At 42.1% G+C, this 24,592-nt stretch overlaps 1 protein-coding gene across 5 annotated transcripts in view; it reads right to left on the reverse strand.

Annotated features, from left to right (window-relative positions):
• The window catches only part of ehbp1 (EH domain binding protein 1), a 398,936-nt gene that overhangs the window by 266,240 nt on the left and 108,104 nt on the right, over positions 1 to 24,592 (reverse strand). For 3 of the 5 annotated variants that reach the window (XM_072581595.1, XM_072581593.1, XM_072581594.1), the window contains 2 exons: positions 23,310 to 23,414; positions 6,859 to 6,990 (listed from right to left, as the gene is read on the reverse strand). In XM_072581595.1, coding sequence (XP_072437696.1) covers positions 6,859 to 6,990; positions 23,310 to 23,414 — 237 coding nt within the window. The remainder of the gene's footprint in view (positions 1 to 6,858; positions 6,991 to 23,309; positions 23,415 to 24,592) is intronic. The other 2 variants (XM_072581599.1, XM_072581598.1) reach the window with 1 other exon arrangement.

Raw genomic sequence — 24,592 nt, forward strand, 5'->3', positions numbered from 1 at the left:
ACTTCACCAAAGACATGCAGGTCCTTGGACTCCTCCATCACCAGACCATAGCAACACGACTCATCTTCTGCCTGGGAATCCTCCAACCACAAGGGATAAACTCCGATTTCTCCAGTTTCCTCATTTCCCCTCCCTCCACCTTGTCTCAGTCAAATCCCTCGAACTCAGCACCGCCTTCCTAACCTGCAATCTTCTTCCTGACCTCTCTGCCCCCAACCCCACTCCGGCCTATCACCCTCACCTTGACCTCCTTCCACCTATCACATTTCCAACGCCCCTCCCCCAAGTCCCTCCTCCCTACCTTTTATCTTAGCCTGTTGGACACACTTTCCTCATTCCTGAAGAAGGGCTCATGCCCGAAACGTCGATTCTCCTGTCCCTTGGATGCTGCCTTACCTGCTGTGCTTTTCCAGCAACACATTTTCAGCTACATTAGCAGGTAGGGCACTCCATGCCCTTACCACTCTGCGTAAAGGACCTGCCTCTGACATCTGTCTTAAATCCATCACCCCTCAATTTGTAATGCCCCCTCGTACAAGCTGACATCATCATCCTAGGAAAAAGGCTTTCACTGTCTACCCTATCTAATCCTCTGATCATCTTGTATGTCTCTATCAAATCCCCCCTTAGCCTTCTTCTTTCCAATGAGAACAGACCCAAGTCTGTCAGCCTCTCCTCATAAGACCTTCACTCCAGACCAGGCAACATCCTCGTAAATCTCCTCTGCACCTTTTCCAATGCTTCCACATCCTTCCTGTAATGAGGTGACCAGAATTGTACACAATATTCCAAGTGCGGGTGCACTAGCATTTTGTATAGCTGCAGCATGATATTGCGGTTCCGGAACTCAATCTCTCTACCTATGAAACCTAACACACCGTATGCCTTCTTAACAGCACTATCCACCTGGGTGACAACTTTCAGGGATCTATGTACATGGACTCCAAGAATCTTTCCATTGACCCAGTACTCTGCCTTCTTGTTATTCTTCCCAAAGTGCATCACCTCACATTTAGCTGCATTGAACTCCATTTGCCACCTCTCAGCCCAATTCTGCAGTTTATCCAAGTCCCCCTGCAACCCGTAACATTCTTCCAAATTGTCCACTACTCTACCGATTTTAGTGTAGTCTGCAAATTCACTAATCCATCCACCTATTCCTGCGTTTAAGTCATTTATAAAAATGACAAAAACAGTGGTCCCAAAACAGATCATTGTGGCATACCACTAATAACCAGACTCCAGGCTGAATATTTTCCATCAACCATCACTCGCTGCCTTCTTTCAGAAAGCCAGTTTCTAATCCAAACTGCTAAATCACCCTCAATCCCATGCCTCTGCATTTTCTCCAACAGCCTACCATGTGGAACCTTATCAAAGGCTTTACTGAAGTCCATGTATACCACGTCAACTGCCCTACCCTCATCTACATGCTTGGTCACCTTCTCAAAAAACTCAATGAGGTTTGTGAGACATGACCTGCCCTTGACGAAACCATGTTGACTATCTGAAATCAAATTGTTGCTTGCTAGATGATCATAAATCTTATCTCTTATAATCCTTTCCAAAATCTTTCCTACAACAGAAGTAAGGCTCACTGGTCTATAATTACCTGGATCATCTTTGCTGCCCTTCTTGAACAAGGGCACATTTGCAATCCTCCAGTCCTCAGGTACTAAACCTGTAGACAATGACGACTCAAATATCAAAGCCAAAGGCTCTGCTGTCTCCTCCCTAGCTTCCCAGAGAATCCTCGGATAAATCCCATCCGGCCCAGGGGACTTGTCTACTTTCAGTCCTTTGAGAATTGATAACACCTGTGCGTAACTAACCTCGATCCTTTCTAGTCTAATATTTCGTACCTCATTCTTCTCCTCTACAATATTCTCCTTTTCCTGAGTGAACACCGATGAGAAATGTTCATTTTGCACCCCTCCAATCTCTACAGGGTCCACACTCAACTTCCCACTTCTGTTTTTGACTGGCCCTATTCCTACCTAATCATTCTTTTATTCCTCACATACCTATAGAAAGCTTTAGGGTTCTCCTTTATTCTATTTGCTAAAGAATGCTCTGTGTCCTCTCCATGCTCTTCTTAACTCTCTCCTTAAATCCTTCCTAGCTGATCTGTAACTCTCCAACGCCTCATCTGTACCATCTTGCCTCATCAACACATAAGCCTCCTTCTTCTTCTAAACAAGAGGTGCAATGTCTGTAGTAAACCACGGTTCCCTTACCTGATCACTTCCTCCCTGCCAGACAGGGACATACGTATCAAGACCACACAATATCTGTTCCTTAAACCAGTTCCACATTTCGATTGTCTGCATACCCTGCATTTTGCGACCCCATTCTATGCGTCCTAATTCTTGCCTAATCACATTATAATTGCCGTTGCCCCATCGATAACTCTTGACCTGTGGCATGTACCTATCCCTTTCCATCGCTAAACTAAACGTAACTGAATTATAGTCACTCTCTCCAAAGTGCTCACCTACAACTAAATCAAACACCTGGCCTGGTTCATTAACAAACACCAGATCCAGTGTGGCCTCCCCTCTTGTCGGCCCTTCAACATACTGTGTCAGGAAACCCTCCTGTACACGTTGGACAAAAACTGATCCATCCGACGCACTGGAGCTATAACATTTCCAGTCAATGTTGGGGAAGTTAAAGTCCCCCATAATGACCACCCTGTTCCTTTCACTCCTACCCAGAATAATTTTGCTAATCCTCTCTTCCAACTCCCTGGAACTCTGTGGAGGCTAATGAAAAACTCCAAGCAGTGTGACCTCTCCTCTCCTGTTTCTAACCTCAGCGCACACTACCTCAGTAGATGTGTCCTCATCAAAAATTCTCTCAGCCACTGTTACACTATCTTTGACTAACAAGGCCATGCCTCCCCCTCTTTTACCGCCTTGCCTGTTCTTTATGAAAGATCTAAACCCTGAAACCGGCAACATCCATTCCCCACCCTGCTCTATCCATGTCTCCGAAATGGCCATAACACCAAAGTCCCAGGTACCTATCCATGCTGCAAGCTCACCTACCTTATTTCAGATACTTCTGGCGTTGAAGTAGACACACTTCAAACCAGTTTGCTGTCTGCCAGCACATTCCTGTGACCCTGAAATCCTGTCCTTGTCCTCCCTACTCTCATCCTCCTGTGCACTGCACCTACACCTCCGGTTCCCATCCCCCTGCTCAGCTAGTTTAAACACACCCGAATAGCTCCAGCAGTTATCTCACACAGTTCCTTTTAATTTCAGCAATGACAACAAACTGCTGGTCTTTTCGCACTTCAAGAATTGATCAGGTGAACCTATTTGTTTTCTTGTAAGAATTTTTTTCTTTTCAGCTTTCTTAGATTTTCTGTCTAACAACTTGCATGGACAATGGCAGAGCAAGAGATATGTTTACACTTTCCAGGCTCTGGATGCATCTGACTGCCCACATATTTACTGATTTGCAACAAGCTAAAAACAAATTCAAGGGCCTTCATCAAGCAGTTTCTCCTCAACTCAAACATTACCTGCGTTGCTCAGCTTCAAAGCATTCTCCTCACTGCTTCGAAAAGCAACACTGTCTAGAAATGTGCACCACTTAGTCATAGAGTCATAGAGATGTACAGCATGGAAACAGACCCTTTGGTCGAACCTGTCCATGCCGACCAGATATCCCAACCCAATCTAGTCCCACCTGCCAGCACCCAGCCCATATCCCTCCAAACCCTTCCTATTCATATACCCATCCAAATGCCTTTTAAATGTTGTCATTGTACCAGCCTCCACCACTTCCTCTGGCAGCTCATTCCATACACGTACCACCCTCTGTGTGAAACATTGCCCCTTAGGTCTCTTTTATATCTTTCCCCTCTCACCCTAAACCTATGCCCTCTAGTTCTGGACTCCCTGACCACAGGGAAAGGATTTTGTCTATTTACCCTATCCATGCCCCTCATAATTTTGTAAATCTCTGTAAGGTCACCCCTCAGCCTCCAATGCTCCAGGAAAAACAGCCCCAGCCTGTTCAGCCTCTCCCTGTAGCTCAGATCCTCCAATCCTGGCAACATCCTTGTAAATCTTTTCTGAACCCTTTCAATTTTCACAACATCTTTCCAATAGGAAGGAGACCAGAATTGCACGCAATATTCCAACAATGGCCTAACCAATGTCCTGTACAGCCACAACATGACCTCCCAACTCCTGTACTCAATACTCTAACCAATAAAGGAAAGCATATCAAACGCCTTCTTCACTATCTTATCTACCTGCAACTCCACTTTCAAGGAGCTATGAGCCTGCACTCCAAGGTCTCTTTGTTCAGCAACACTCCCTAGGACCTTACCATTAAGTGTATAAGTCCTGCTCAGATTTGCCTTCCCAAAATGCAGCACCTCACATTTATCTGAATTAAACTCCATCTGCCACTTCTCAGCCCATTGGCCCATCTGATCAAGATCCTGTTGTAATCGGAGGTAACCCTCTTCGCTATCCACTACACCTCCAATTTTGGTGTAATCTGCAAACTTACTAACTGTATCTCTTATTCTCGCATCCAAATCATTTATGTAAATGACAAAAAGTAGAGGACCCAGCACCGATCCTTGTGGCACTCCACTGGTCACAGGCCTCAGTCTGAAAAACAACTCTCAACCATCACCCTCTGTCTTCTACCTTTGAGCCAGTTCTGTATCCAAATGGCTAGTTCTCCCTGTATCCACTTGATGTTTTAGAACTTAGAACATAGAAAAGTGCAGCACAGAACAGGCCCTTTGACTCACGATGTTGTGCCGAGGATTAATCCTCATGTAAAATAAAATAACTTAACCTACGCACCCCTCAACTCTGCTATCCATGTGCATATGTCCAGCAGTCACTTAAATGTCCCCAATGACTCTGCTTGCACCAGCACCACCGGCAATGCATTCCATGCATTCAAACTCTCTGCGTAAAGAACCTTCCTCTGATATCCCTGTCTATACCTTCCTCCTAAAACCTTAAAAATATGACCCCCCTTGCCAGTCAATCCTGCCCTGGGGAAAAGTCTCTGGCTATTGACTCTATCCATGCCTCTCATTATCTTGTATTCCTCAATCAGGTCACCTCTTTTCCTCCTCCTCTCCAGAGAGGAAAGTCCGAGCTTAGTCAACCTCTCTTTATAAGATAAGCCCTCCAGTCCAGGCAGCATCCTGGTAAACCTTTTTTGCACCATCTCCAAAGCCGCCGTATCTTCCCTACAGTAGGGCGACCAGAACTGGACACAATATTCCAAGTATGGTCTCACCAGGGACTTGTAGAGCTGCAGCAAAACCTTGCGGCTCTTAACCTCAATCCCCCTGTTAATGAAAGCCAAAACACCATATGCTTTCTTAACAACTCTATCCACTTGGTTGGCAACTTTGAGGGATCTATGTACTTGAACACCAAGGGACCTCTCTTCCTCCACACTGCCAAGAATCCTGCCTTTAATCCTATATTCAGCATTCAAGTTCAACCTTCCAAAATGCATTACTTTGCATTTATCCAGGTTGAACTCCATCTGCCGTTTCTCAGCCCAGCTCTACGTCCTGTCTATATCACACTGCAGCCTGCAATAGCTCTTGATACTATCAACTGCGCCTCCAACCTTTGTGTCATCGGCAAATCTAATCACCCACCCCTCAATCTCCTCATCCAAGTCATTTATATAACCTACAAAGACCAGATGTCCAAGAACAGAGCCCTGCGGGACCCCACTCAACACTGACCTCCAGGCAGAATACTTTCCATCTACAACCACTCTCTGCCTTCTGTCAGCCAACCAATTCTGAATCCAGATAGCCAAATCTCCCTGTATCCCATACTTCCTGAATGTGCAAACTCCACATAGACAGTCACCCAAGGCTGGAATTAAACCTGGGTCCCTGGCACTGTGAGGCAGCAGTGCTAACCACTGAGCCACCGTGCTGTCCCAGGGACAGGCTGAGACTGTTTTCCCTGGAGCATCGATGGCTGAGGGGTGACCTTATGGAGGTTTATAAAATCATGAGGAGCATGGATAGGATAAATAGACAAAATCTTTTCTCTCTGAGGTGGGGGAGTCCAGAACTAGAGGGCATAGGTTTAGGGTGAGAGGGGTAACATAAAAGAGACCTAAGAGGCAACATTTTCACGCAGAGGGTGGTACACATATGGAATGTGCTGCCAGAGGAAGAGGTGGAGACTAGTACAATTGCAACATTTAAAAGGCATCTAGATGGGTATATGAATAGGAAGGGTTTGGAGGGATATGGGCCGGGTGCAAGTGGGACTAGATTAAGTTGGGATATCTGGTCAGTATGGACGGGTTGGACCAAAGGGTCTGTTTCCATGCTGTATATCTCTATAACTCGCTACTATGTCAGTAGTGAGTTGCGAATTATAAGTTAAAAATCACACTGCACCAGGTTATAGTCCAACAGGTTTAATTGGAAGTACTAGCTTTCAGAGCACTGCTCCTTCATCAGGTGGTTTTGTCGGTAACTAATGAAGGAGTGTCGCTCCAAAAGCTAGTGCTTCCAATTAAACCTGTTGCACGATAACCTGGTGTTGTGTGATTTTTAACCTTGTACACCCCAGTCCAACACAGGCATTTTCAAATCATGAGAATGATAGTGCAGTTTCTAAAATATTAGCAAAACAACCAGCAGAACTGAGCGAATGACAATTATTATTCTCATGGCTTAATGCCTTGTGCCAATTGATTTTTTAGAACCAAAAGCTTTACAAGACTTTAAACTCTCAACAACAGCATGAAACAGCATTATTGCAAAATCTGTACTGTTATATTTTAAAAATTGCTATTTTGTACATACTACAGTGAAATAAAACTTTATACCTTCTATATCAGGATCATCATCTGGGTCTCCAAAAGGATTCAGTCCAGGAGTATCAAACTCTCTAAATGGGTCGAGTCTTGTGACAGGGGGCTCCTCCTCCTCTTCCAAAATATTGAGTTTATTGATAAGTTCTGTAAAAGTTAGTTACATAACTTTATTCCACACTTTTACACATGATCTTCAATCTTATGTATAAAACTATTAAAAGAGATCAGTGTAAAGATATCAATTTTAAAAAGCTCGGAATAAAACCTGCTGCACTTGCCCAAAATTTTAAAATTTAACAAGGTGGGTAGAATGCGGCATTGAGAGAGAGAGATCATACAGTGGTCAATACAATTCTATGAAAAGCTGCATTACGCAGGTACACTACAAGCAGAGGTGGGGCAAGGAATTCCATTGCAAGGGAAAATCGGGTGGTCTAAAACGTGGGATAACAGATAGCTCTCAATGACTAACACAAACAAAACTTCTTGGAGCAAATGATTGCATCTTAGTGTTTGGAATATGTTACAAGTGAATTAGGAAGATAATGCTTCAGAAAATAAATTCTCTGCTACAATTAATAAATATTTCAATGTAAATACCAGCATTAATTGTTTTATCTTCAATTACGTTTCTTTGAACGTATTCAATTAAGACTTTGTAGATACGAGGCCAGGAGAACACAATGAGGGTTTCACACTTGTATCTTTGTCGCAATCAACAATATCCTGTACATACTCCAAAATCACAATGAGCATGATACAAAGACAAAGTAGTTTTATTAAATCTTGAAATTACTTAAGGTTAGTCCTTCCATCATAATTTTCAAATTAAAAGCTTTTTTGTAGTAACATTACTAAACGTTCCTAGAATCACTTTTATGTGTCTTTTTTTTAAATCAGGACCATCGCAAAGTACTGGATATACGCGAGTAATAGACAAATGTTTTGACTACTTTATAAGGTTAAACTTATGGGGTCAACTATTATATAAATACTACTTTTGAGGGGCTGAAATTCATGCCTGTCAAAATTCATAGCATAATCTTTAGCAGAAGCCCAAGTGATCTCTAAACGAATGAAAAAAAAACGAATTATGGTAATTCTGAAAACCTTAAGTGGAATTCAACAGCCAGCGGACTGGAAGGCCGGGAGCGGAGTAGAGCGGAACAACCGGCTGACTGGAATACTGAAGCGGGACGTGACGGCGGCACACTGACTCATAAACAGTAATCTGTTATCTGTGAAGAACTAATGTCGATTTTTACATGAGATATATTGAAAATTCGAGATCATTTGGCTAAAACTAAGGGGTCAATTTTTACGTGAGATTAACTATTACTCGAGTATATATACGATACCTCCCCGAAATCTCCTCACCACCAGAAATACCCATTTACTACGACAGAACTTGGTTAAAGATAGTTAGTACAATCAGGAGCGTGACAAATATGGAGTTTAATAATCAAAATACAAGGAAAGGAAGATGGTGAGGACAGTGGAGCATCTGTTTAATTGAAAAATAACTGTAGATTTTATTTGTTTATTTGTTGTAATCCACAAATTGTGTTACTAATTCAAAGAGACCTGTCATTATATCTGAGTTGAACTAAGACCTCAAAGACAACTCCAACAAATTTACGAGTTCTGTATTTTCACAATGCCAGGTCTAAAACCCTCATCAAAATAAGATTTCCACTGTAGTCCAAAAATACAACTTGTCAGTATTTTTCTTGTGCAGTAATGCCTGAGTGGTAAATGCAGACTGGGGATTATGCTGAACCAATACAGAAGCAGCAAACTTGCTTTTTCATTTCTGTCAGGAAGAATGAATTCTATCCACCAAGTCAAGTTGTGTATTCTTATTTCACCACCACAACATAGTAAAGAAATGTAATATCTTTGGTCAGATGAAATTGTAACATTATTCTGGTGAATAATGAACACAGTACACAGTGGATTTTTTCAGGGATGATGGTCATACAGAGCCGGACGACTTAATAATCAAAGCCTGAAACTCCTAGTCCTATAACATAGCTCAATGCAACGGTCAATTTTCTGCAACTCCTACACACCATGGAATCCAGAGAATCAACCACATTCAGCAGAACATTACTGAAAAGATCAACTGTTGAGAACAAAGCCTTGACTATCATCTCACATTTACTAAACTTGGAATGCAAGGATTATGACATAAAGGTTTTCTAGATGCAGGTGGAATAAATTAAGCACAAATGATTGCTTCATAGGCTGGGACCCTTTGCCCCTTGAACATAAGAGGTTCAGGGGATGACCTTATTGAAGCTTATAAAATCATGAGAGGCATAGACAAGGTGAATACCAAAGGTCTTTTCCTTAGAGTAGAGGAAGTTCAAAACTAGAGGGCATTGGTTTAAAGCGAGCAGGGAAAGATTTAAAAGGGACCTAAGGGGCAACTTCTTCACGCAGAGAATGGTACATATGAAATAAACTGCCAAAGGAAGTGGTAGAGGCGGGCACAATTACAACATTTAAAAGATATCTGGCCAGATACACGAAGAAGATAGATTTAGCTGGATATGGGCCAAGAGCAGGCCAATAGGACTAGTTTAGTTTTGAAAAAAACTGATTGGAATGAACGAGTTGGACCAAAGGATCTGTTTCTGTGCTATATGACTCTATCATGAAAGTATAACCAATACAAGCCTTTTGGCCCACAAAAACCTACATTTCCAAAAAAAAACTCAACTTTCCCTATTTATACCAGTTTAGCAGGTAAAACTGTACAGAAATATACCACAATCAATAATGGTAATCCAAGCAAAACCCCAAAACTGTCCACTTTCATTCAATCTTCACTGTTCATCCACGCTCAAAGCTTCAACGAAAACAAAATTTCAATGAAGTTCGAAATCTGTAATCCTGGTCTAGATATTTATCCATAAATTGTGGAAAAGGAAACTGACGAGATTGAATCATTTCTGAAAAGTTCACATATCCACTCCTACATAAAGGTGTGACAAGATTTCATGAAGTTATTGTTATTTGGAAACCTGAATTTTAAAGTAGACAGAATCATGTCTAGTTTAGGATTTTTTTTGTAATTTCATATTGTTTTGTTAAGAAAGAGAGGACAGTTTTAGTTACCTGAGGTTTTGTTTACCTGCATCTAAGTGAGGTCTCTAAACCCTCTGGATGAATAGTTCAAAGCATTAGAAACAAGGTCAAAGAAATAAAATTGTGTTTGCCTGGCAATATGGTATCCTATGACATCAAGACTGAATCATCCAAAAGGCCAGGGAGTGTGCGCAGGTTCAGTCCTACGAGAATAATGCATTTCTCCAAAAGAAAAATCAGAGCTAGGAAAAATGTCCTGAGTGACTAAGGATCAATTGTTCAGAATTAGAAAATAGCTAGAAGTTTTATATGCTTGTTCTGAAAGTGCTTAGAAGTCAATAAGAAGAAAGCTCCAGGAACCAATGATAGCTGCGCCGATTGAATATGGAACTTTAAAGTAGACACAGGTGACCTTTCACCAGTATGTGAATATCTGTAAGGATGTTATTGAAGACAAAAGAGTTGAATATTTATTTGATATTTTTAATAGAATGGTCTTAAATTACTGGTGTATAGTGTAAAATACCTTTTTGTTTTGTGTGTAATAAACTTTGGGTTTCTTTTGTTAAAACTGTACTGGCACCCTCTCATGAATATGTTCAGTAAAATACCAATACAAACAAAACTTATCAAGCTAGGTTTCACATTAGGTCTGACTTGTCCAATATTACCATTAGCTTAGATCATAACCCAAAGGGGGAAAACAAAATCTTTCATTTGAGATCAACTAATTTTAAATCCAGTCCATAGCTCTGATCTCAAAATCAAAGTTAAAACACTTAATCTAAGAGTGTGAATTTTTGTTCTTGGATTTCTCAAGTTTGGAACTGGGATGGAGACTGAGCACAACAGTTAGAAACCTAGAATTTAGGAGCAGGATTAGGTTACTTGGTCCCTCAAAGTTGCTTTGCTATTCAATAAGATCATGGCTGCTCGGTGTTTAGTCTCATCACCCACTTTCCTGACTGACTCCATAGCCATCAACTGCCTTGTCTATCAAATAATTCCAAACTCAGCCAAACAAATGGATTCAATGACCTAACCTCCATGTCTTCTGAGGGAAAATGACCATCAGAGGAAAAACACCTTTCTTCATTTCCAAGACTTTTACACAATATTAACATATCATTTTACAGACATGAAATGCTCAGCTGTGGGACTGAGATTTATCAAGCTTGATCAATACAAGATCCTCAAAAACAGCAGAGCAAGGGAACTTTCATCCCATCCAACTGCACTGGAAATGATGAAAGTTTTGAGCTGTGCAAATACAGTATCCTAACCAATTATAGTGCTCACTCATCTATATAACTTGAGTATAATCTTTTCAACTTTAGTCTACCCTAATCATCGAAAATCATTTAATTCAAATAAAAATTTTACTCTTACGTGAGGAATAAAAGAACGATCAGGGAGAAGGTAGCACCGGTCAGGGATAGTGTAGGGACCTTGTACATGGAGTCTGAGCAGATAGGGGAAGGCCTAAATTAGTTTCTTGCCTTGGTTTTCACTAAGGAAAGAGACCTTGTCATGAATGAGAACTTGAGGAGCTGGGACACAGGCTTGAACAGATCAAGATTGATGAAGTTGATAAGCTGTAAATTTTGGCAAACATTAAGATTGATAAGTCCCAGGGCCAGATCAGATTTATCTTAGGTTGCTCCAGGAAGTGAGAAAGGAGGTTGCTAAGCTGCTAGCGAAAATCTTTGCTTCCTCACCCTCCATGGGAGTCGCACCAGAGGATTGGAAGGAGGCAAATGTTGTTCCTCTTTTCAAGAAGGGTAATAGAGAAATCCCTGGCAATTACAGACCAGTAGTCTTATGTCTGTGGTCAGCAAGGTTTTGAAAAGAATTCTGAGGGATAGGATTTATGACTATTTGGAAAAACATCGCGTGATTAAAGGCAGTCAGCATGGTTTTGTGAGGGGCAGGTCATGCCTCACAAATCTTATTGAGTTCTTTGAGAAGGTGACCAAACAGGGCGACGAAGGTCGAGCAGTAGATGTGGTGTAAATGGACTTCAGCAAGGTTCCCCATGGTAGGCTAATTCATAAAGTCAGGAGGTATGGGATACAGGGAGATTTGGCTATCTGGATTCAGAATTGGTTGGCTGACAGAAGGCAGAGAGTGGTTGTAGAAAGAAAGTATTCTGCCTAGAGATCAGTGTTGAGTGGGGTCCCACAGGGCTCTGTTCTTGGGCCTCTGCTCTTTGTAGGTTTTATAAATGACTTGGATGAGGAGGTTGAGGGGTGGATTAGTACATTTGCCAATGACACAAAGGTTGGAGGTGCTGTTGACAGTATCAAGAGCTATTGCAGGCTGCAGTGTGATATAGACAGGATGTAGAGCTGGTCTGAGAAACGGCAGATGGAGTTCAAACTGGATAAATGCGAAGTGATGTATTTTGGAAGGTCGAACTCGTATGCTGAATATAGGATTAAAGACAGGATTCTCAGCAGTGTGGAGGAACAAAGGGATTTTGTTGTTCAAGTACATAGATCCCTCAAAGTTGCCACCCAAGTGGATAGAGTTGTTAAGAGAGCATATGGTGTTTTGGCTTTCATTAACTAGTTTAAGAGCCTTGAGGTTTTACTGCAGCTCTACAAGTCCCTGGTGAAACCACAATTAGAATATTGTGTCCAGTTCTGTTCACCCTACTATAGGAAAGATATGGAGGTTTTGGAGAGTGTGCAAAGAAGGTTTACCAGGATGCTGCCTGGATTGAGGGCTTGTCTTATGAAGAGAGGTTGACTAAGCTCAGACTTTTCTCTCTGGAGAGGAGAAAGAGAGGTGACCTGATTGAGGTATACAAGGTAATGAGAGGTATGGATATAGTCAATAGCCAGACTTTTCCCCAGGACAGGATTGACTGGCATGACGGGTCATAGTTTTAAGATATTAGGAGGAAGGTATAGAGGAGACGTCAGAGGTAGGTTCTTCATGCAGAGCTGTGAAGGCATAGAATGCATTGCCAGCAGTGGTGCTGGTGCAAGCAGAGTCATTAGGGACATTTAAGTGACTGCTGGACATGCACATGAATAGCAGTGAATTGAGGGGTGCGCAGGTTAGGTTATTTTATTTTAGATTAGGAATAATTCTCGGCACATGGTGGGTCGAAAGACCTGTTCTGCGCTGTAGGTTTCTATGTTCTACATCCTATGTAGAAAAATACCATAGCTTGCATAGCTTCTGGAACTATATAGCCTTGGATCACCTATAGTGTATCAGAGTAATCGGATTCCTCAAATTCACTTGAATCTGTCAGTTTTAAGAACTCTAAAATCCTGTCAAAGTGAGGGAAATTACTGAGATCGGCCAACATTATTACTAATACACTTTTGTGAAGCTCTGGATCTTTCTTTATTGAGGTCTCCTACCACACCGAATGGAACACCTGAAGAATAACTGACGGGCTTACATTGCTAACTTTGGCTTGTTGGCAAGGCAGCTGATTGGTAATATTGCCATAAGCTGCAAATCTATAAATATGACTCGGCATGAATTTCATAAAGGGAGAACTAATGGATGAATGAGACCGGGACTACAAAATAATTGGCACAACTGAACTTTAAGCTTTGAATATCCTACTTTGCCAGGAAAATAAAGAACATAAGAAATAGTAGTAGAAGTAGGCTATTGAGCCCTTCAAGCTCATTTGCCCATTCAATCATCTCACAGCTGATTTTCCATTTCAACAACATTTTTCTGTCCTATCAGCATAGCCCTTGATGCTTTTAGCATACCAACATCTATGGATCTGTCTTAAACATGCTCTTGATTGAGCTTCCACAGATTTTGACGGCAAAGAATTCCAAAACTTCACTACACAGAGAATGAATTCCTCATCTCCATCCTAAATGGATCCCTTCCTTCGATACAGTGTTCCTTGGTTCAACAAAGTTTTGGATCTTATTCTGAATAAATTTTGAAAACTAGATAAAAGCTGGACAGATAACTAGCAAGATAACTACAACTAATCAGTATAAGTACTGTTGGAAAAGTTAAGTAAACTAGCACAAAATGAGGCATTTCAAGAAAAAAAATCATTGAATTCTAAAGTATAAAATAAGGCGTTATAGCCCAGTGTTTGTACTAGCTCTCTGAAAGAAAGGCTGCTCTTCCTTTCCCGTTTATCCTTGAACGCTTCTGCTACTAAAATATTTATCCACTTCCCTTTGAATACATTGCATGTCTTTGGATCATGAAATCCTTGTCTCAACAATACTTCACATAAAAAGAAATCTCCCTGCCATTTATGCTTTTTAGGTAGTGAGCTTAAAATTATGTCTCATAGTCTGGACAAATTTATGTTCTCAGTATTATCATGTCAAAATACTTGGTGCTTTTGAACAATATATGAGTGTATGTTTCTTCTACTAAGTTTCTCAATATGAAAGCCTCCTCCAGTTTTTGCACCATCCCAACACCCCCAGGGATCCCATTCCCATTTTTATGAAATTCTTTAGCTTGCTTTCAAATACTGATGACAAAGATGTCTTCGACTATCATGAAAAGATTAAATCTGCTAACAATTGTGTTGTAGCACTACCACATTGAAAATAGATGAGTCTGAAAGCATGTAGTTTGAATATTACATTTTTATGACAGTTTATCAGATATTTACATTTAAGAATGTGTTGAATCACGGTTAACTTTGAAAACACTGACATTGCTGATGATACTGGAATGCAGATGCCTTTCCAATGTTGCTGAAAATTGAACTGAGTTATCAATTAATATGTCATGTTACAGAGGTGGTGCTGCTGGATATCTTAAAACAGAAAGGTGGATAAATCCCCAGGACCTGATCAGGTGTTTCTCAGAACTCTGTAGGAAGCTAGCAAAGTGATTGCTGGGCCTCTTGCTGAGAGATTAGATTAGATTAGATTACTTAGTGTGGAAAAAGGCCCTTCGGACCAACATAGTCACAGGTGAGGTGCCGGAAGACTGGGGTTGGCTAACATGGTGCCACTATTTAAGAAAGGTGGTAAGGACAAGCCAGGGAACTATAGACCAGTGAGCCTGACATCAGTGGTGGGCAAGTTGTTGGAGAAAGTCCTGAGGGATCGGATTTATATGTATTTGGAAAGGCAAGGACTGATTAGGGATAGTCAACATGGTTTTGTGCATGGGAAATCATGTCTCAGAAATTTGATTGAGTTTTTTTGAAGAAGTAACAAAGAGGATTGATGAGGGCAGAGCATTAGATGTGATCTATACGGACTTCAGTAAGACATTCGACAGGGCTCCCCATGGGAGACTGGTTAGCAAGGTTAGATCTTCGGGAATGCAGGGAGAACTAGCCATGTGGATACAGAACTGGCTCAAAGGTAGAAGACAGAGGGTGGTGGTGGAGGCCTGTGACAGTGGAATGCCACAAGGATCGGTGCTGGATCTACTGCTTTTTGTCATTTATATGAATGATTTGGATGTGAACATAAGAATATTGTTAGTAAGTTTGCAGGTGACACCAAAATTGGAGGTGTAGTGGACAGCAAAGAAACTTATCTCACAGCACTATGGGATCTTGATCAAATGGGCCAATGGCCAAGGAGTAGCAGATGAAGTTTAATTTAGATAAATATGAGGTATTACATTTTGGAAACATAAATCAGGGGAGAACTTGTACACTTAATGGTAAGGTCTTGGGGAATGTTGTTGAACAAAGAGACCTTGGAATGGAGGCTTGTAGTTCCTTCAGAGTCACACGTAGATAGGATAGTGAAGAAGGCATTTGGTATATTTTCCTTTATTGGTCACAGGAGTTGGGAGGTAATGTTGCAGCTGTACAGGACATTGTTTGGCCACTTTTGGAATATTGTGTGCAATTCTGGTCGCCCACCTATCGGAATGTTGTTGTGGATCTTGAAAGGGTTCAGAAAAGATTTATAAGGATGTTGTCAGGGTTGGAGGATTTGAGCTATAGTGAGAGACTGAACAGGCTGGGGCTGTTTTCCCTAGAGTGTTGAAGGCTGAGGGGTGACCTCATAGAGGTTTATAAAATTATGAAGGGCATGGATAAGGTAACAGACAAGGTCTTTCCTTGGGATGGGGGAGTCCAGAACTAGAAGGCATAGGTTTAGGGTGAGAGGGGAAAGATATAAAAGGGATCTAAGGGGCTACGTTTCAGGCAAAGGCTGGTGCGTGTATGGAATGAGCTGCCAGAGGAAGTGGTGGAGGCTGGTATAATTACAACATTTAAAAGACATGAGTATGTGAATAGGAAGGGTTTGGAGGGATATGGGCCAAATGCTGGCAGGTGGGACTAGATTAGGTTGGGATACCTGATTGGTATAAACGAGTTGGACCAAAGGGTCAGTTTCCATGCTGTACATCTTGATGATGAAATGCTCTGGTAAAGCTCACTCACATTGACTGCAGACCTACACCAATATAGAAGGAGCTGGTTGAAACTGCTGCTCAGTCAGAAAGTAACATGTGGGAGAGTCCATTTTTAACTGATACACAAATGTTCTTTCGGATTGGAAAGAACTGCCATCCTTACCTTGTCTGGCCTACATGTAACCCCAGGCCCAGAATTACGTGGCTGTCTTTTCCCAGACGGCACTTATGGGCAGTAAATGCTTGCCTGGCCAGTGAGTCCCACATCCCATGAATGAATTAAGGAAGGAGGTGCTTTGTCATGAGGTGAACCAGTGAAGGGTTGGGGTTGTGAAGGGCCATGCTGTATGTTAATGACGTCCTGTATATACGATGTTAAAAATCACACAACACCAGGTTATAGTCCAACAGATTTGATTTAACCTGGTGTTGTGGTGTGATTTTTAACTTTGTACACCCCAGTCCTACACCAGCATCGCCAAATCATGACTCCTTAATGTACAGTAGTTTAAAATCACACTATACCAGCTTACAGTCCCAACAGGTTTATTTGTAAGCATTAGCTTTCAGAGCACTACTCCTTCATATGATAGCTGTGGAGCCAGGACCATAAGAGACAGAATTTATAGCAAAAGATCACAATGTCATGCAACTGAAATTATATTTTGAACAAATCTAGATTGCTGTTAAGTCTTTCATCTTTTAGAATGGATTGCAGGTTTCAGTTCATTAATATGTAAATCCCAGAACTTCTTTTAAGTCAAGTTCTCGAGATAACTTAAGGTTTTATTTTTTAAAAATGACATCTCAGCTCAGACAATGCATTAAAGGTGTGCAGTTAGTGTCTGTCTGTATCCCAATCTTGAGTCAGACTGGTTCTATTTTCGAATGTCCATTTGCAGAATTAGGTAAAAACAATGACTGCAAATGCTGGAAACCAGATTTTCGATTAGTGGTGCTGGAAGAGCACAGCAGTTCAGGAAGCATCCAAGGAGCAGCATTTGCAGAATTATATTTGCAGATATATTTTATTTTGTTCAAAATGTGCACAATCTGCAGGCAGTCAATCCATGTAATATTTTATAAATTCTCAGTTCAGCATTTAGCCTCAGACCTTTGGGTGACTATCCTCCAAGGCAGACTTTGGGATATGCAACAATGCAGAGTGGCCGAGCAGAGGCTGTTAGTCAAGTTTGGTACCCACGAGGACGGCCTCAACAAGGACCTTGGGTTCATGTCACACTATGGGTAACCCCACTGCACTACATACTCACTCATGCGCGCGCACACACACACACACACACACACAAATAGGTCTGTGGGGTGAATTATATTTGCAGATACATTCTATGTCGCTCAAAAATCAGCAGGCAGTCAATCCATGTAATATTTTTAAAATTTCACTTTGGAAATAGAACCAGTCTGACTCAAGGTTGGAATACATAAAGACTCTAACCTCACACCTTTAACACATTGTCAGAGCTCAGATGTCACCTTTTTCTATAAAACCTTAAATTATCTCGAGAATGTGACTTAAAAAAGTTCTGGAATTTACATATTAATGAACTGAAACCTGCAACCTATTCTAAAAGATGAAAGACTTGACAGCAATCTATGTTTGTTCAATGTATCATTTCAGTTGCATGAGACTGAAATATTTTGCTATAAATTCTGTGTCTTATGGTCCTGCTCCACAGCTACCTGATGAAGGAGCAGTGCTCTGAAAGCTAGTGCTTCCAAATAAACCTGTTGGGACTATAACCTAGTGTTGTGTGATTTTTAACTTTGTCCACCCCAGTCCAACACCAGCTTCTACACATCATGACTTTTTTATGTAAACTTGCTTCAAGTTCTAGAGATTGACTGTACTTTGTTTAACAAATTACCACACAACTTTCAAACCAAATTGCATCAATAATTTCTTTACCTCAGTCTGGCTGACGAGCACATGCACTGAAGTTTCAATAAAACACATGACCCAGTGGCACAATGATTAATATTCCTACTCATCCAGAATTCCCAATCTCAGATACTTTGTTATGGGAAGTGCAAGCTGATGGTCAGGCACTTTCCCTTCCAGCCAACACTATCACACCTTCCAGCAAGTGCTTTCAGAACAGCAGCTTACAGTCGGGAGCAACAAGGTTTATTGCTGCAAACTGAAGTGATCAAAGAAAAAGAGGACACTAAAGAAGAGGAACCCCATGCTCAGCAGCAGGAAAGTGTGACATAAGGTAGCTTAAGAAACCCCCATGAGTTTAAGTCTCTTGAAAATAAGAGCATACCACACATTCAGAAAAGTCGCACACATGTGGGAGGCACTGAAAGGTAACGTGTGCTTGCCTGAAATGAGAAAGCAATTAATTGGAGGAATTAAAAACCTGGGATGCAAATAAGAATTTTGCAATGCTTGTAGGGAAGATCACATGCTGTAGTGATTATAATGAGGTCAGCCAAGTGGACCTCATAAAATGAACTCCCTGATTGGGGCTGTTAATCTCATCCAATCATAGAGCTCTGGCTGACAGATAAATCGGAGTTTCAGACATTCTGTTTACTCTGAGGGTTGCATCAGTGCCAATGACTCTCCATTTGTCAGGGGACTGACCCTGAGATGGCTGCCCACATCCAGTGTGTACTGCTGCTGTTGGTTTCTGTTTTTTCTGGGGAACCTGATTCCTGAAGTGGTTTGAACTATACAGCCAGTTTGTTAACTGGTATTCCTTTAAATTGAGGACTGATTTATAAACTGGCTGATTTACACAGTCAGTGTTTCAGGTGTAATTCAGTTCTCATTAGGTAACTGTTGTTTCACTGGCTGATTACAGCCTGTGTGTTATTCTTTGCTTTTACTTTGAGAAAAGGACTATGCTGATTTTGTGGCAGGGCTTAGCCCTTGCATTCTTGGTTTTTTTTTTGCATATGTTTTCACTTTTTTGGTGTTTAGACTGAGCCCCTGTGAAAAAATGCACCTTTCCAGATGAACTGTTCCTCTGTAGGTGGACTAGGCTTCTGAAAAGACTGAATATTTGTGTGTGCTGGGAAGTGAGCATTTGCTGTGTCCTCCTTTGGGAGTGGACCAAACCTGAGTTAACTGCATCTTTACAATGAACTGTTCCTGATCTTTTGTGGATGGACCAGGCCTTTATGGAGACTGAACATCTGTGGTGTGAGCTGTGGGGTGTACATTTGCTGCCCTCAGGAGTGGACTCTGCATACCAGAATGAATTTTGCCTTTGGTTGTGGATTCTATTTCTGACAACGTACTCTGTATGCTGGAGTGGATGGGGAGGACGGGATGTCTGAGAGTTGGCCACAAGGGGCATGGGTTGGACTGACAGCCGGAAGGGGTGTAGGGGCAGGCTACCTTTGCGTGGCTGGCAGGTGGGAAGACGGGTGGTTTGCTAAGTTGCCAGGGGTGTCTGTGAGATATACACTGTTTCATTATTCGGTTTATCAGACTGTTTGTTTGCAATTGCGTCTACTGTTTTTGCTAAGGTGGAATTGGAAGTTTGTCCTCTCATTTTGTTTCCCCTGTGAACTGGTTGTATGGTGAGGTTGGGGGGGGGGGGGGGGGTCTCGCTTTGCTCCCCCACCTTTCCCTATAAATTGCTGTTTCTTGTAAACTGCTGTTTATTGTTAACTGTTTGTAATTTGTACTGGTTAATAAAATATAAACAGGAGTGGCAGACATCCTGTTGACTGTGAGTTGGCTCTATGGGAACTGGATCAATGTCAAGGACACTTCAGTCAGGGGACTGACTGAGATGGCTACTCACATCCAGTGTGTACTGCTGCTGTTGGTTTTTTTTTTGGGAACCCGATTCCTAAACTGGCTGAATTATGTAGCCAGCGTAGAGTGTGGTGCTGGAAATGCACAGTGGGTCAGGCAGCATCTGAGGAGCAGGTGAATTGATGTTTTGGGCATAAGCCCTTCATGAATAAGGCTTGTGGGCCAGGGGAGGGCTGGGAAAATTGGAAGAGAGGAGGGTGGGGCTGGGGGGCAAGGTAGCTGAGCGCCTCCAACCTCATCATCCACGAACCTTGCTCCACTCTATTCCACTTCCTACTGAAGATTCTCAAACCTAACTTCCCTGGTTGACTCATTGTCTCAACTGCCTCCAGTCCCACTGAACTCATCTCTGCATACCTTGACACCATCCTGCCCCCTCCCACCTCCAGTCCAGGAACTCCCAACCTACATTCGGGACACCACCCACGCCCTAGTCCCTGTACACATCTATCCACCACAACTAAGGTCTCCAAGCTCTCCATTTCTTCCTTTCTCACTATCCCAACCAGTATGACCTTCATCCGCCTGGCTGAACTGGTCCCCACCCTCAACAACTTCTCCTTTCAATCCTCCCACTTCCTCCAAACCAAAGGGGTAGCCATGGACCCAGCTATGCCTGCGTCTTTGTTGGGTATGTGGAACAGTCCATCTTCCGCAGCCAAACAGGCACCATTCCCCACATTTTCCTCCACTCCATCGATGACTGACTGTGGCAGCACGAGGTGGTGCCAATTCAAATAGGATGAAAAGTTAATCAACTTCACTAACACTTTTCACCCCAAAGTCACATTCATCTGGACCATCTGACACCTGCCTTCCCTTCCTGGACCTCTCCATCTCCGGCAACCAACTAACCACTGAGATTATTACAAACCCACTGACCCCCATAGCTACCTGCACTACACCACCTCCCACCCTGCCTCCTGTAAAAACACCATCGCTTATTTCCAATTCCTCTGCATCAACTGCATCTGTTCTCAGGATGACCAATTTCACACAGAAAATCCCAGATGCCCTCCTCAAAAGACCACAGTTTCCACTCCCACATGGTCAATGATGCCCTCCAGCACATCTCCTCCACCTCCCACCTCTCCCAATGCAAGCACAGAACTCCCCTGGTCCACACCTTCCACCCCACCAACCGCCTTACACAACACATCATTCTCTGCCACCTACAAATAGACCCCACCACGGGGGATACATTTCCCTCCCCACCCCAGCAGCATTTCAGAGAGACCTCACCCCACTTCCGACACCTTTCCCTGCCATCGCAGAGAGTGCAATACATGTACCCACACCTCTCCACCCCCCAACTTCGTCCTCTCAGCTACCTGCCCCACCCCCTCCCACTTATCTCTCAGCCCTCGGGCCCACAAGCCTCATTCCTAATGAACAGTTTATGCCCAAAACGTTGATTCTACTGCTCCTCTAATGTTGCCTGACATGCTGTGCTTTTCCAACACCACACACTCGACACTGAGATAATGCACCTTTCCAGATGAACTGTTCCTCTGTGGGTAGACTCCACCTCAAAGACTGAACAGGTGTGTGCGCAGTGGGAGGTGAACATTTGCTGCATCCTGGAGTAGACCATTCTCTGTGGGTTAACTACACCTTTTTTACAATGAACTGTATTCCTGTGAGTGGGCCTAGTTCTGTGTGGATAGACCAGGCCCCTATGCAGACTGAACACCTGTGTGTGCGCCTTCAAGCGTGGACTCTGCCTGAGTACTGGAAACTGTGTATTGTGAGAATTTTGTGAATTCTGTTACTGTATGTGGGTTTTGTAATTGATTGTGTTTGAGTATGGGCTAGAAGTACATAGGGTAGCTGGGGACTGCAGGGTCGATGACGGATTGTGTACTGACAGGCCCCATCCCCAGGTCAATGTGGGAGGGGCTAGGCAATTGATAGTGTGCTCACAGGAAGGCCAGTATAAGTCAGGCCGATCAGTACGTGGGGAGGCTGAGCCAGGTGGCCGACAGCACCTGTCGGAAGGCCAACCATGGGAGGACTAATCAGTATGCTGGGAGCCATACAGCCGATGATCGGTCCACAGGAACACCGGCCAGGAGAAAAAGTCAGTCAGTACGCTGGAAGGCCGCCAGCCCGACTGTAGAAAAGCAAGTTGGGGGTGGCTTGGCCAGTATACTGCGTGACCGGTAGTCTGTGGCCGACGTCCGTCCCGAGGAAAGTGGGCTGGGGAGAGTCAGTCAGTATGGAGACTGGAAGGCCAACAATCAGCCCATGTTATTGAGTAAGTATGTGAGGTGCATGGGAGCTGGGTAGTCGACGACTAGGCTGGAAGAAAACGGGCCTGGGAAGGATCGGTCAGTACGCAGAGCAGCCGGAGTCTGGAAGACCAATGACTGTCCTGCAGGAAGGTTAGCCAAGGATGGTCTGATCAGAGTGTGGTGTGAACTGGTGTCAGGTTTTTTTAAGCTATATTGAGTCTGTGCTTTATGCACTTTTTTTCATTTGATTGGACTGTCTTGTCTGTGTTTGTTACTGTTTACTTTGTGATGCTTGAAAGTGATATTTGAGGTTTGTCCTTATTTCCCTGTAAACTGGTTGAATGGTGGGGCTTGGCTTTGCTCCCATTCCTCTGTATATAGCATTTTTTTGTGAACGGCTGCTTTCTGTTTATTGTTAGCTGTAATTTATACTATTAAATAAAATTTTAGAAAAATAAACAGGTGTGTCAGAGATCCTGTTCACTCTGGGAGCTGGCTCTGCAGGAGCTGAATCAGTGTCAAGGACCCTCAACATGTAAATAAACGATGACTTGGTGATGGGATACCAGGCCCAGAGAAGTACTTCACCTGAAATACCTGGAAAAAGTCAAAGTGACAGGTGTGTCTCTGATCATTCCCAATTGGATATACTTACGGCATATAGGCTATAACCATGAAAAACAGATTCTTCAATAAATTGTACTTTTTGACTATGATATTAAGATGTAATTCAACTCCAACAGTTTATACTAATTGAAAATAAAAACCCACATGCAGCACCCTTGAATCATGACTATGTAGAAGAAAATGTACATTATACAGATACTGCTGCACATAGCAAATTGAAAAGCACATGCTCAAAATTACAAAATAGCATATCAGCAGATGCAAGAAAATAATATTAGCAAAAGCAAGACAGATGAAGTGACAGAACATTACAGCTCACCAACTATAGTATAGAGAGTATACAGTAGAGAGAGAAAAGAAGAAAGCTTGTAGACCTTCAGAAGAACTGGTTGATTTAGCTGCAGGCTTATTTGCTTGTTTTAGGTAGTCATCTTGTTCTTCATCTAAGCTGCTCAGAGCATTCAACTGGTTTACTATCTCTGTGAACAGAAGCCAGTTGAAAATAATAAAGAGGTCAGAAATTTCTGCAAAAAGCAAGAGGCAAACAACTCCCTAAAGATATTTCTTATCTGATTCATGTTATTCCTCATTTGTAATTCTCACAGGAATTTGATGTTTCTCAAATTGTGCAGCTGCATAAAAAATGAATCAGATTACTTTCTTCAAAATCCTTTTGCTTGCTAACTTCAAAATATTCAAAATACAAATGCCAGAGTTGTCTTCTATTCTGTGAAATGATTAAAGCTGCTACAGTTGTTTTAGTACTACCACATTGAAAAAGAGGAGGCTAAAAGCACTGAATTCAATGATAACATTTTTACAATACCTCTATAACACTTTAATATTTGAGAGTATTAAAATTTATTCAATCCTAAAGACTGAAGAAAATACAATGCTACGCTGAGACTGGCACTTCTGATGACATTGTAACGCAGAAAAGTTTTAACAAAACCAATACAAACGATAAATTCTAAAACTTGGCTTATAGTTGTGATGTGAAGAACACATGCACAAGCTTCCACTGAGTTCCTGCCCTCAGTTTCCCAGTGTTGTGAGCTACAAATCAAAGACTCAAGTGGGGTACAATTTTAAAACAAAGATGTCACTTTGGAGAGCTCCTGAATATGTTTTAGCAGCGAGTTTCAGAGCTGCGTGACAGAGGTCTACCAGCATGTCATTCTTTTGTTGCATTCTTTGAAATAAAGTGGCAGCTCTCTCCTGAACAATAAATGAAAGAGATTTGTCAGATTCAGTAGTCCTCCTTTAAAATAAATTCCTCTCTACATGCAGGACAGTTGTCAAAAGCCCCAAGCTCCTTAATTCTTGGCAGCATCACCAAAGACAATCAAGACTTTCAATAGTTTTATTTGGGATAACTTTCAAACTGAAACCAAAATATCCTCATTTTGTTTAATTTTATCTGCATAGGTATCACTGATGAGGTCAGTAGTTTTTGTCTGCCCTTAATCACCCTCAAGAAAATGAGCTTGTACCAACATCGATAACCAAAGTAGTCCAGAAGGTGCAGAAACTTTGACAGTTTCACTAGAGAGTTAAAGATTTTAATTCTGCAACAAGTTATTTTCATTCATTCACGGGATGTGGACATCATTAGAAGGTCAGCATTTATTATTCATCTTTAACTGCCCATAAGGTG

This window comes from Chiloscyllium punctatum, chromosome 11 (genome assembly GCF_047496795.1).
Source record: "Chiloscyllium punctatum isolate Juve2018m chromosome 11, sChiPun1.3, whole genome shotgun sequence".
NCBI lineage: Eukaryota > Metazoa > Chordata > Chondrichthyes > Orectolobiformes > Hemiscylliidae > Chiloscyllium > Chiloscyllium punctatum.